This window comes from Lissotriton helveticus, chromosome 1_1 (assembly GCF_964261635.1).
Source record: "Lissotriton helveticus chromosome 1_1, aLisHel1.1, whole genome shotgun sequence".
Lineage (NCBI taxonomy): Eukaryota > Metazoa > Chordata > Amphibia > Caudata > Salamandridae > Lissotriton > Lissotriton helveticus.
The window spans coordinates 1,957,403,966-1,957,418,751 of record NC_136057.1 but is presented as its reverse complement, the minus strand read 5'-3'; the positions used below and the strand labels follow the sequence as shown (position 1 = coordinate 1,957,418,751).

The window sequence follows — 14,786 nt, the reverse complement described above, 5'->3', positions numbered from 1 at the left end:
ATTTTATATCCAATATGATTGGATGTTCTTTAAACCTGTTGCTACTCAGCACAATGGCACCTGTTGCTTAGACTGGCCACTCTTGCATGCACAATCGGCAATCTCACACCCATATAAAGCTATGTATGCCGTCAATTAAATGCGTGATCTGGAACATAAGGTGGCTTAATGACTAGCGAAAGGTGTGACATGTACTGGCATATTTATAGCGACATGGCATAGACATCTGTTCCCTATAGGAGTTACACCTTACAGAAGGCACTCAGGTGTGCCTGTGGGTAGGTTAGATTATTGAGTGGAATGTGGTGCACTAAATATGTACATAGGGTGGCAGTTCTGATCAGCAAGGGAATACCCTGACATACGCATCAAGTCATATGCGATCAAGAAGGCTGGGCTGGTATAGAATGCTATCTGGCATGCTGCACGGCCACCCCTTAAGGCTCTTATCCATATATGTTCAAAAGCTGATGACTCCCACTTTTTACAGATGTTTGGAGACTGGCAGGGATATTTGGGCCAGGGGCACTCCTCTGGGGAGGGGGACTTTAATGTGGTTCTGGAAACATGTACGAACAGGTCTAGCGACTCCCCAATGTTGCGGTGCAATTGCAACCCATTATGGCTGACAATGATCTCGTTAACCTCTGATGTTCTTGCCACGCGGGAAGCGCAGAAGATACATGCATATTGCCCACACACACCACTTGGTCGAGAATTGATTATTGGATAGTGACAAGAGAGATAGATGCATGGACCTCCAACATCATACACCTCCTGCAGACATTATCAGACCATGCCCCGGCCCTGTTCGAGATACCCCCAAAGATCACATAACACATGCTTTTACGTGGTGCCTAATGGCTGGAGCTCTTCAAGATCAGGTGTTTTTTAGGGAGATCCTACTGTATAATATTTTGAGCATAATGTGCAAATGGTATCGTCTCTATCTACCCTTTGGGAGGCCTTCAAGGCGATGATCCAGGGGTTTGCATAGCAAAGAAAGCTGGCATACTGCGGGCACTGTGTTGGGTGCTGGCGAGGCTAGAAGAGGAGATCCAGGCTTCGGAACGTCACCATTTTGTGACATGGAGTGAATCCACGCTAGCAGCTATTCGTGGAAAACTCACAGAGTATGACGTAGTGGTGCAAAGATTTGATTGAATAACCTTACCTTTTTACACTATTGTCACGCCTTGGAGTCACAAGTTTATCAGACTAATCGGCATCCTATACGCCCAGCCAGTCGCTAGACTACGGATTAATGTAACGATAACTACCCTGCATACAATAGTGAAGGGCACCCGACAAGGATATCCCATCCCATATTACTCACCATCACAATGGAACCATTGGTGGCTCTACTGAGACAATACCACTCGGACCACGACTTGGAGGTTACACCCCGTAGAGTCCTAGTATTCATGTAAGCGGATGATGTTACTCTGTAAGTTAGGTTAACTTGGACCTGCTCATAAGAGAGTTCATTAGGTTTGGTGGCATAACGGGTATCAAGACCAATTGGGATAAATCAATTATATTCCTGTTGATTGCTGCGACCAGGGAATTCAATTCTGAGATCCCACTGCAGTGGGCACGAGAGCCAGTCCAACACTTGGGGATCTAATTGAGCCTTGATCTGGACAAGCTGTGGAGAGCTCACTATGGTAGGCTGATGTCCTGACTGGGAGAGCTGATGGAAGCTCCTGTCATCGACTGGGAGATTGGCCATTACTAAAAGGGTGGTACTCTCTAAATTTCCCTCTCTCTTTATCAACCTGCCTCTCCCCCTTTAGTGACCTTGGCATGGGCGGGCGGACAGCCCTGAGTGGCGTGGCAGATAATGACACTCCCCTTAGAGCAGGTTGGTCTGGGATCATAAGATATGGACCTGTATTTCAGCAGGCAGGCATCATTTTCACACTCCTGACTTTACCCTACACAGTTCCAGCCACACAGGGCACCCGTACATGATTACATTGCCCTGTGTCCACTCCAGATGGCTCTGTATGTGTCCACCAAGTGACCGAGGACACAGATTGATACTGTGGCCTGCACGGTGTGGGCGTGGAATGAGCTGAGGAAGAGGGCGCGGTTGAAATACTTATTTGCCCCTTCAGTACCGCTTATCGGCCACCCCTCAATCCCTATTACCCTTGAGACTGGTACTCATATTTGGCTGCGTTGGCTACAGCTGGGGTTCTTGTGGCTGTGTAGCCAGCGGACACCTCTACCACCCGCGACAGGCCCTACAGAGAACTGCAGTTACTACTGGACACATACGCCTACTATCAGCTACAAGCCACCGTGCGGGTGGTTCATGACTCCTTCCCAGTAGCCCCTCCCACATTTCAAGCACTGAAGGTGACTCTTATATGCACATCTCCGCACAAGCAGGTCATGAGGCTCTAGGCGGGAATGCAGGAAACTGGGCCGGTGCGGGTGCCCAGTGCTCGGCAGGCGTGGGCTGTGGATCTTGCGGCTCACCTCACTGCAGAGCAGTGGAGATATTGCACTCAATCTAGGGCCCTGTCCCTCCAACTATAGGATGCGCTTAGTGCATTTCAAATATCTGCATAGTCTCTACCGCACTTCAGAGAGGATGCACAGGATGGGCCTGGTTGACGGTGTGAAGTGCATGCTCTGCACCATGCGCTGATTTTTTGCATTTGGCGGGGTACTGCCCTGGCATGCAGCACTTCTGGGAAACTGTATTTGATGATATTGACAGAATTATAGGGCATGTCCTCGAGCGTTCACCGAGAATTGCGCTTTTAGGATACCTTAAGGAGGTCACACCAGTGGAGCACAAACGGACAGCAATTCTGCTTTTTCTGGATAAGCGCCAGGTTGTGATTCATTGGGGTAGACACCCAATGCCTCCGAGGGATTGGTGGCTACGGGATGGGGCCTACTGCGAGGAACAACTGACTGCTTATTGGGAATTGATGCCCGCCAGATCCCCCCCACAGCAATATATGGTCCCCATTAGAGATGTACCTGAGTGCACTGGATGGGACTGACGGTGTCAGCTCTGCCACAAGCTCAGTAGAGAATGCTTAAGAAGCACCCCCCTCGGGTATGAGTCATGACAATTAGCCACTAAGTAGGGTGTGCCATGTACTATGACTGCTGCAGTAATTAAGCTGTTTTAAGGGTGGACATCTCCACTACATGTGGATTATTTTTCCTTAGGTGTGTGGCTGCTTCCCTTTTTTCCCCTGATCACCCCTCCCCCCGTTCTGGGATGTGTGCTGTACAATTGAAATTGATGTACATTTCTGGACACATTGTACTGTGCGTGCTGACCGTGGCTCGGTTATATGCTTAGGTATTGGTCAGATGGTTCTAGACAATGTTGAAGAAGAATTCCACAGACAGAAGATTTGCCACCGGGGTTTTGAAACCTAGGCCACATCCATCTACTGCCCCCTTGCACCTCTTGCTATTAGGATGCATGGGGTAATGGCAATGTAAGTATACCTCCTGCATCTATGTCGATGCTCCTTACCCGCCCACTGTTGCTGAGCATTCATCTCGGCTCTTTCGCTCCTCTCCACAAACTGTGTTCACTACCCTCCTGCCCCACATAATTGCTCTGTACTACCACCACACTTCTTGCTCCAAGTTAACTCATTTTGTTTCTTTCCAAACACAATGAGAATAACACGACGTAGTAATCTTTAGATCGTAATTTCCTGGCAGTAGATGTTTACAGGTATTTGTCACCATGTAGGCATTTTTACCATTGGAAAGGTTACTTTTTGGAAAACCATATACTAGGGTTTTAGAGTAGTTAATATTACATGCCTATATCTGTAGAGGAGTAAGAGTTAGGAAGTTCCCCTGTGTTCTATATTGTTTCCAATTCTTATCAAAATATTTACAAATAGAGATAAATATGAAGAGCAATGATTACATTTTTACTAATACCATACACTTGCATAGTCACTACAGCACACGCTATGCCAATGTAGCAGAGGCATCTGAGTTCCATTGGAACATGTGCAAGAAAATAGAGGTTAAGGAGTATCCTGTATATTCTAATGGCGATATACACTGAACACTTACAACTATCAAGTAGAAATAGAAGGCCTAGTTTGCATTGATGAGTTGACTATCCCTGTGTCTACTCGGTGTATAATTTATGCACCCAAACATAAATGGTCAGTGTGGGGGTTTCAAACAAACTGGGGTGACCTGACGAGACAAACCAACCACATTGCAGTGAATTTACTTGTGGTTTGGGATCAGTAGCCGAAAATGTGGCATCAGGGCTGGGTGGTGGGAACCACTAACCCATTAGGCCCGGGTTGGGAGCACCAACTAGGCACAAGATTTCCTATGAATCACTGCCCATCGCACCCATAAACGTAAGATGACAGGGGTCAGAGTGATCTGAGCTCCCTGCAGACCAACCTGCCAGCAGGCAAATGGAAAGGCAGTTAGAGGTTACATGGAACCTTTCTTGCTTGTTGTCAAAGGCCATCCTCAGGGATTTCAATTTGTACTCCAACTGCAGATGGTACAAAAAATCCTCTTTTCAAATTTATTGAGCATAAGAAAGAAGGCAAACACTACATCCATGTAATGGCATGCAGAGTGTTTTCAGTATATTATAAATCACAGAAAGGGCTACCAGACAACTTTCATAATATCTGGTGGAGTGTCCAATACTCTACGGCAAACTTGGGGGTTCCAAATAGGTAATTTTCAAGCGCACCAGATAAAAAAGTATCAGAGGGTGTTCACGTATAATACGGGATGTATGACGATACAACGCGGTATGTTACATCACGGTCTTGACAACGGAAGTTGTTATATCGACTTGCGCTGGAGGGCGCTGGAGTTAGGGACAGTGTGAATTACTATTCCAACTCCAGTCTATGTACAGTAGGGAAGGTGTTGGAATAGTATATTACACTATTCCTTAGTCTAGACCGCCCTCCAGTGTAAGTCGATGTAATGACTTGCGTAGTCAAAACCGCGCTGTAACATACCGCGTTGTAATGGATGAGTGGTAAAGGATGTTTCTCATAATACGTTATAACTGAATGCGTAGTAACGTACTGAGGCAGGCAAATGGTGGACATTAACCAGTTTTAAGGGACATTGGAAGCATGGCTGGAACAATCACCATACAATTTTATTTGACTTGATACAGAACCTTTCAAACATTTTTGTGTTGAACTCTTGACACTACATACATAAGCTGGTATCATGGAATTGAACGTAATTCAAAAAGGCCAAGAGATGACCTGGAGGGGTGAAAGTCTTTTTTATGAATAGCGACTCAAGCAGTTGGGGTTGACCCCCAGTGGCCTTGGATCCTTTTAGAAATGAGTTATATCAGCTGTTAGGAAGTACATGCTAGAGCACAGAGAATTAGAGCTAAAACATGGCCCCCAGATAAAGCTGGCATCAATGACGCTAACCCTTTTAAAGAATGAAGAGTTATGCTAAGAGATAGGATCCCATCTAATGCAGTATTTAGAACAAATATCAACGTATATTAAGCCCAAGTAGGATGCGTTCTTATAAAAGCATTTCATCAGTCGGTCTGTTAACAACTTCTGACAATGCAGGCTTTTGAACAGGTTCTAAGAAAGAAAGCAATGCCTTTTTTATTTATTTGTAAACAGATCACCATAATGTGCAATAAAAATATTTTCCCTTGGTATGTACCATCTGTAAATGAATGCTCACATTCTTTAAAACCCATGTTTTAAACGAAGTCCTTTCTTTATAAATTATAGCCACTGAAATCTTTATTTGACCCATACTAATATATCAGTTTAAAATTTCATAAATGACATGCATTACCAACAGCAGTACAACGACACATACATTTACATTATAATGCATAATTTTACCTGTTTAAAAAGCTGGAGGTTCACTGCAGTTTCTAGGAACTGTTTGGTAGAGCTGGAGCGATGCTTCACAAAACTGTCCTCACAGAAGGTAATGCGTTCTCCCTAAATGGAAGAAAACACATACTTACAGGTTGACAAGAGGCTTATTTCATTATCGTATGGCCAGCATTTTAAGCAGATATATATTTTTTAACTATTGCAAGAATATCATTCCATTTCCGTCTATTAAAATTAATACTGGATTTTATAGATCTTTGAGATTCTGTGCTATTATTAATTAACGAACATAATATTATCAGGTAGCTCTCCCTACAAACAGCCTATGCTGACTAATAGATGGCATTTTAAAAACAATGAGGGCAGGTGCATGCTATGCATTATGTCACGGGTAGTTTCCATAGGGGTTAAAGACAAGTAATTCCTGCAGCGTATGTTCTACTGATATAAACAAAATCACGAAGGTACAAGCTGCTGACAAGGTCAGACTGACGGCCTATATGGCAATCTGGAAGTGCCAGAAGGGCTGGTGTGACAGGTAAGTGTTTGGGCTTTTTTGGCTGTTTTGTGGTTGTTTTCCCTGATATTGCTACAAACATTGCTTGCAACAAACGCATGCAGCCTTCCGTAACTTGTCAAACACCTATTCAGTGTGGTTTTACCAGATCCAAACTTTCCAGATTTGACAAACTGTGGGTCACTTTTTAAGTCTTGCCTGGCGTTGCAGCATGCATGTGCTGCTCGCTCTGCGAGGGCAATTGGAATTCGGAAGTGACTTTAAGCCACGCCCTTGTTTTCAATTGGCTCGCCTTATCGTTCATGTTAAACTCTGGAGAGCGATTGAAAATCGGGCTTTTGGGCTACCGCCTTGTCCACTTTTAGGACAGCCCATCTGGACAGGCTGACACCATCTTGGTTTGGCGTGACGTGGGAGGGTTTGGTTTATGGCATACGCTGGCTCGTGATTGGAAATCACTTTCATTGAGCGCGCATGCCCACTTTCACTTTTAAAGCGAGGTAAACTGTCCTTGCTTCTGCTGTTCACGCTACCCCTTGAGAGAGAAACATGCCCACTGTCTGTGCTTGTTTTACGTATAGCAGCCACTGAACCTAGAATGCAGGCGCATAACAGCTGTTATTGCTCGGAGGTGTTATTATTCCCCAAATCAAACAAGGTCAGTCCATCAACCTCTGAAGAATGAAGGGCTGAGTTTGCTCCTGCAGATTATGCACCTATGCACGGTCTCTCCAGTAGGAGACACACAATAAATGCAGAAGAACAGTCGACATACAGGATGTAATCTGACTCCCATGAGTATCCCCATTTATTAATATTGGCGAACACAGTGCCAAGTGACTATTAAGTTTGAAGGGTATATTGTGTATTCAGTTACTATGAATCTTCGAACTTTTCATAGTGCAAAGCCCTTCTCCCTGACACTTCCCCTCTGCACAGACCGCTCCGAGCCCTTTAAAAGTATCCTTAGCTGCTCTGCTCCCTCATCTGCATCTAAGTGAAGCCTGCCCCTGTCACCCTTAATAGGCACCCGCCCGCAGCCGCTGTTCAGAGGGCATAACCGCCCCAACCCACAACTTCCTGGAACAACTTCAGACTTTCGCCCATCATGCACTAATACGCCGTGCACTTTCACGCCCCATAGCACCATCCGCTCGAACACTGAGCCCTGGCACTGTATGTATCTCAGGCTGTGTTAGCACTGTACAGATGACTGGCGAGAACTCATCTGGTGTACTGAGTCCAGCTCTGAAGATGATTCCGCAGTGTGCGCGCAGCTCTTATCTCCTTCAAGAACAGCGAAAGGCAGCCTATGAAATACAGCACACGAGTCACTGTGGTGAATGATTTGTGTCAATTAGTTTGGTCCATAAGTAAGATGGTTTTAACCACTATTGACTAGCCATATCAGTCCTTTAAAAGAGTTTGACTAAAGTGGTGTAGAAAACAAATTATCGTTTTCTAAGCAGTCACCCAAGGCTCAGTGCTTAGAAAACACTAATCTGCGCAAAGAAAACCCCAAAATTTGAATACAAACTCAAGTAAAATAAATAATTAAAAGCAAAAAATCCATTGCGCGTGCATGCCCACTTTCACTTTTAAAGCGAGGTGAACTGTCCCCGCGTCTGCTGTTCACGCTACCCCTTGAGATGCGTTGTTCATGCTGCTGCTGTTCACACAGTACTGTGAGTTAAACTGTCTTTGAAACTCTCTTTCCAGTCGGGCCATGTTATATCTGGGGGTCTCTAGTTGGCAATGGTTATCACCTTTGTCCAAATAGGGATCCTTACTTCCAAGTCAGGATAAGGGGATTACGCTCCTTAATAACCCCTGCTCACCCCCTTGGTAGCTTGTCACGAGCAGACAGGCTTATCTCAGAGGCAGTGTGTTAAGCATTTGTGAATATACACAGTAATACAGTGATAACACTACAGATGGACATAACACAGGTTTTATAAAAATAAGTATTCTTTATATAGACTTAAACACAAGACCACAAACGACAAAAATTCACAACACTACACTTAAGATTACTTAAAAGATGATTAAAGTCTCTTAATTCAAGTTGTTGGTACATGCGACAAAGTTCTCAACAAAGTACCTGGATGCGTAACGCAAAGTAAACAAAAGGCTCGCAAAAGGGGAGATGTGTCGGTTCCGTGATCCGGGGGAAAGGTTGCGTCCTTCCTCAATGCCTGCGCAGAGTAGGGAACTCGTCGTGAGCCTTACGGAGCGAAGGTGATGCATAGATTCTCGGCCGGCGGGCCCGTTGCGGTGCGCAAGATGGCGCCTTGATGCGATGCGATGATCCGATTGCGATGCGAGAAGATGGCGCCCTTGATGCGGCGATGCGATGACGATGATGCCCTGGAAACCTTGCGATGACTCTGTACTTTGGAGCCGCGACAGGCCCTGCGACACGCTTCTCCGGTGATGCGATGGCGACTCTCTCAATGGCGTCATGCTTCTCCGTTGATGCGACAGCAGGCAGCTTCGATGAACACACGCTTCCAGGAAGATGCGACGAAGGCTCGCTTCTCCGGCGTTGCGATGATTTCAGCTGTGGCGGCGACACGCTTCTTCTCGATGCGTCGCGCTTCCAGCTCCCAGCGGCACGCAAGTGTCTCGAGTCAGACTTCCCAGCAAGGAAATAAAGGAAGGAGCTGGAGGTAAAGTATTTTGTCCCTGAGACTTAAGTAGGAGGCAAGCACAGTTCAAGCCCTTGGAGAATATTCTGTAGATGAAAGTCCTTACAAAGTTCCTTCTCCTTTCCCTTGGCAATGAAGCAACCACTGCAGGCCAACCCAGCATACAGCACACTGGCAGAGGGGCAGTCCAAACTCCTGCAGCTTCCTCGGTTCTTCTCCTTGGCAGAAAGGTTTCTTGTTCCAGAAGTGATCTAATTTCTTGGGATCAGGGTCCCAATATTTATACCCCAAAATCCTTTGTTCTCTGAAGGGAGAGACACCTCTGCCTAGTTCAAACCAGTTCCTGAGCACATTGTTGACATGACTCTTCTTCTTTTCACTGTGCAGGGCAGAGAAATCAGCCGCCCCACAGGAGGTGGAGCCAGCACAGGGGAGGGAAGATACAGCTTTGGAGCACTCTGTTGACATGATTCCTCCTCTCCTTTCACAGTGCAGGGCAGACAAGCCAAGGGGGTGGAGCCAGCATTGAAGAGGGAAGGCCCAGCCCCATTCAGGTCCCAGGTGGAACTCCTCCCTCCCATCTAGATGCAGATCTCTCTATTCACCACCGGGCTGCCCCATCCTGTCTCCTGGAATTCCCCAGCCCTGTCACACACAAACCCAGACAAGGAATACACAACCCAGCAGAGGCAGGCTCAAATTGTTAGGCAAGCAAATACCTGCTTTCTAACAGTGGTATTTGCAAACACAGAATATTAAAATAAACTTTACTAAAAGATGTACTTTATTATTCTGCGTTCAGGCATACTAAATTCGAATTTATACCATGTTCCCTGAGTCAGTTAGGATTATAAGAATGTAATAATCTTACTGCCCATTCTGGCCTAAGAGAGCAGGTAGCCTTCAATAGTGAATAACGAAAATGGCTGTAATTCACTATTAGGACATGCTACACACATCAGAGCATGTCCCACCTTATACTTACAATGCACCCTGCCCTTGGGCCTACCATAGGGGTGTCTAATATGAAGCAAAGGGACGGTTTAGGGACTGGCAAGTGGGTACACTTGGCCAAGTCGACATGACAGTGCTAGACTGCACACAGGCCTTGCAATGGCAGGCCTGAGACACACTTTACAAGCTGCTTCTGTGGGTGGCACAACCAGTGCTGCAAGCCCTTGAGCAGCATTTGATTTACAAGCCCATGGCACATGTGGTGCACTGTACTAGGGGCTGACAGATAAATCAAATAACCCAATCATGGAATCCAATCAGTATATCAATTTAACATGGGGAGCACTTGCACTGTGGCACTGATTAGCAGTGGCACAGTGCCCAAAGAATTAAAATCCAGCAAAAACATATCAAAACAGAGAAGGCAATCCGTCAAAAATGGAAGGGAGACTCACGCCAATGATGTCAGGTCTAACAGGCCATGTATGAGGTAAACTGTCCCTGTGTCTGCTAAACTGTATCTGCATCTGCTTCACACAGCAGCTCCTAAGAGAAGGTAAATTCGACGTCTGTGCATGCTGAACCAGTCCCTTGCCAAAAGCGGGTCTAGTCGGCATTACTCCAGTTATATTGCCTGTCGTGTCCGTGGGTGTGTTGGTCCTCCTGTCCCAGAACCATGGCTGTCTCCTGTTTGCCGTCCAGGAGCTTGCATTATGGCTGAAAGCACTTTCACTACGCCACTAGTTGAGGTGAAGGTTCGCTGTTGCTGTCACTAACCAATGCCACACCCTTTTGCAGTTTGCATGGGGATGCGCTAATCCTGTTCGAGAATTATGCGTGGATTCGGCTACTGCTGGCCGGGTACTTGTTTGTGTTTGAGGGAAAGATCAGTCGGACGCCAGTCAATGGAGGGTTCTTGTATAGTTGTCTGGTTAGTGTGTGTTCATGATTTTATATATGCAAGTGCGTGAGCCTCCCTGCTCTACAGTCCGAGTGCAGGCTGCCCAAGTCCCTTGGCCCGGCTCTGTGCTTCTTTCAGGCCCCAGGCCGGATTTGCCTCGCCTCCATGCAACCAAATCTGGCATGCTGTGAGCTGGGTGTCTCCTGGGCTGCCTCCTAACCTCACACGGCATATCCGCCTCCCACTCCCAAACTTAAGGCTTTACAACTAAAACTCTCCACAGCATCACCCGCGAGAGAGCTCCCAAATAGGGCACCATGAGAACCAATCCTGTATGTTTATATATATATATATATATATATATGCATATATACATTTATATAATTATATTCAGATATTTGTTTACCCATGTTTAGATGCATTTAAAAGTATATATATATATATATATATATATATATATATATATATATATATATACATATGTAATAATCTCACCTTGCTTCAACCTCACACTATTCTTCTACATATCACACTCCTTTCATATCACACCTACTGCTCTTCTACTACTCCATCCTTCCTGATGCATCATACTGCTCTCCACACTTTTCAACATTCAAAACAACACTAAAATACTCCGCGCTTTCTTCCTTCTCCCTATTTACCCTCCCCCCACTCCTTTCTTGTGCATCATAGTATTCTACTCCTCACTATACCTCATTAACCCTCATGCTATTCTTCTAATCATTCTCCTTCCCAAATGTTAAACACTGCTCCTCTCCTACTAAAGTATTTATTTATTTATTTTAAAGTTTTATAGAGCGCGAACTTGACCCGTGAGGGTATCAGAGCGCTTTACACAGTTACACGGTAAACAGAGCAAAACAGTCTCAAGTACAGCAATATAAAAAGTCTGGGATTCCTAGAAATATTTATTTAACATAGCTCAAGGTGGAATTTAGTGTATAATGTTATGCATTTTAACATGTTTAGATTCATTCAGCCTCCCATACCTTGCAAAATGCCCATATATCATGTCTTTACAAGTACAAAACTGGCCTGATTTTTAAATGTGGGGTTACTTTATTAGCTATCAGGTTCGCTAACAGGGCCACTTTTATTTTGGTGCCCAGGCTCTTTTTTTGTCCCAGTCAGACACTGCCCATACCCTTCTGTAGCCCATATGCTCCAGGAGTGTGCCCCAGATGAGCTAAATTGAGACCAAGAGGTGAGCCACAAAAGTAAGGAGGGAAAAGAGAAGCTGAAGGCAAGCTGAAATGATGAGTTACCAAGCGCTAGAGGAGCACTGTTGTCAACACTCAAAAGACTCAAATGTACAACAAAAAGTATGCTTTAAACTACTACACAGCTAACAAATACAATTCTAACAACATAAAATCACAACATATAACAAACATACAATAATTAATACAAAGCGAAAAAACAATACCATTCACAAAGCAAATTGCTTTAACTTAAACAAAGGCAAGACCTATTGCATTTCCAATGCTTGTTTAGCTATCTGATTCAACAATGGGTGTCACTTTTATTTTAATTCCTGGCTCTATTTTCTGTCCCCGTTCGACCCTGACTGCTGATTGAGGTTGTGATTGAATAGCGGTTATTTGACTCGAAGGAACACAATGCCAATACACAGAAACGTTATTAGTTATATCAAGAAGTGCAGCATTGGTTTTTGAACAACAATGGTACCAAATGGCTAAATCAAAAAGGAACCTTTTCTATTAATTCAAAAATATACAACAATGTATCTTTCTAATGCACATAATTTCTTCCACTGCTATTCTGCTCCTTTTCTCATTTCTTTCCCTATTTGTCAGTTTTTACTGTGGTTGTTTTCTCTTGTTTAAACACCATTCTTTCCGGTATCCATCAAATTCTCCTTTTCTCCTGTGATCCGCTCCACAAAGTGGCCAGTGGTGTCTTTTGAGCTGGGCCCATTGGTGTATAGACTCTGATCATAACTGCACAACAATCTCATTAAAATGTTCAGTTGAGTTCAAATAGCAGCAGCACAATCCCCACTTTGATGTTGGACAGAAATGCCCTCTAAAATCACAACTACGTAAAATGCAGAAAAATATCAAATGGCACCATTCTAAACTCTTACCAACTATTATGATTATCAGGGTGTGACAGAATAAACTATATAATAATAACTGCAAACCTTCAGAGAAGGAATTACTTAAGGAAAGCTATTTCGTTTTGTTTTGAGCCTAATTCACAAAGCTTTTTCCATAGGTTTGAATTCAGCATTAAATTGTGCAGAAATTGGAAGTGATGTATTACAGCAAACAAATGATGGACGGAATGCTGACAATGCAAAAATTCTCCCCCAGTCAAAAGATCTGGGTTAAATCCATCATTCTTTTGCACACTACGCCACCCCAGTTTGGACCCAGCCATATGCAAATCAGTCTTGACCCTGTGCCTCATGGGAACAGTCCAGACAGAACTGCCAGGCCAGGTACTCCCTAGACCGGAAACAAGCATCCTGGGACCAGTTTCAGGGTATGTCACACTTCTTCAGCCAGGCTAGCTTGAATCCAGTGGCACAGTGAGCAAGGGACCCACGTCTGGGAATACCGATCCCACTTCGGGCGAAAAGTGTTACAGCAAACAAATGATGGCCGGAATGCTGACAATGCAAACATTCTCCTCAGTCAGAAGATCTGGGTTAAATCCATCGTTCTTTTGCCCACTACGCCACCCCAACTGTTGTTTTTGCATTTGTCACCCCGAGTGGGACGGGTATGCTCAGACGTGAGTCCTGTGCTCTCCCTGCCATGGAATCAAGCTATGCTGGCTGATGAGGGCTGAAAGGCGGAAACCGGTCCTAGGATGCCTGTTTCCAGTCCAGGGAGGACCTGGCTTGGCAGTTCGGGCTGGACTGTTCCCATGGGGCACAAGGTCAAGACTGATTTGCATATGGCTGGGTTCAAACTGGAATGGCATGGTGAGCAAAAAACCGATGGATTTAGGCCCAGATCTCTGTACTGGGGTGAATGTATGACATTGTTCTGCATTCTGTCCATCAACTGCTGTTTTTGCATTTGTCACCCCGAGTGGGACGGGTATGCTTAGACGTGATTCCTGTGCTCTCCATGCCACTGGAATCAAGCTATCCTGGCTGATGAGGGCTGAAAGCCCGAAACCGGTCCTAGGATACTTGTTTCCAGTCCAGGGAGGGCCTGGCTTGGCAGTTCGGGCTGGACTGTTCCCATGGGGAAGAGGGTCAAGACTGATTTGCATATGGCTATGTTCAATCTGGAATGGCATGGTGAGCAAAAAAACGATGGATTTAGGCCCAGATCTCTGTACTGGGGTGAATGTATGACATTGTTCTGCATTCTGTCCATCAACTGTTGTTTTTGCAATAGTTGGAAGTAAGACACAGGAATTTTAAATAAAGACTGGAGAACACCAGGGAAAACACAACATATTTACAACAAATGAAGTACTATTTGTTTAGTGATATTAAGGACCAGCAACTAAACAATATATAAAAAAAATCAATTAACCCTAAAAGCACTATAAATGTAATTCTCATTCTTATGCCACATAGAAAAGGTGTTAATATCATACTATTTGGGTTGAGCTACTTAAAATCTAAGCGATTCACTGTTTCTCTTCCTTTTTATAAGTCGAATCACTTAACACTGTTGTAGTGAGGGCGGTGAAAGTGACCTCGGTCCAATAATAGTGTGAACTTACAGGCCTCCGTAGGAGTGTGTCTCCTAGTGGTTAGACAGTGTGTGATCTTGAAAAAGTACAGGGAATCTCAGTTTTCTATGTATTGATGCTTTATGCTTTTCTATGTCAGGGCATGATCCCGCCCACCTTATTGGATGTGTTGCCTTGTATTGAATGTTAATTTG

At 44.8% G+C, this 14,786-nt stretch overlaps 1 protein-coding gene across 2 annotated transcripts in view; it reads right to left on the bottom strand.

Moving 5' to 3' along the window:
* Positions 1–14,786, bottom strand: part of DENND1B (DENN domain containing 1B) — a 1,337,878-nt gene that overhangs the window by 252,507 nt on the left and 1,070,585 nt on the right. For both annotated transcript variants that reach the window (XM_078644012.1, XM_078644002.1), the window contains one exon: positions 5,874–5,975. In XM_078644012.1, coding sequence (XP_078500138.1) covers positions 5,874–5,975 — 102 coding nt within the window. The remainder of the gene's footprint in view (positions 1–5,873; positions 5,976–14,786) is intronic.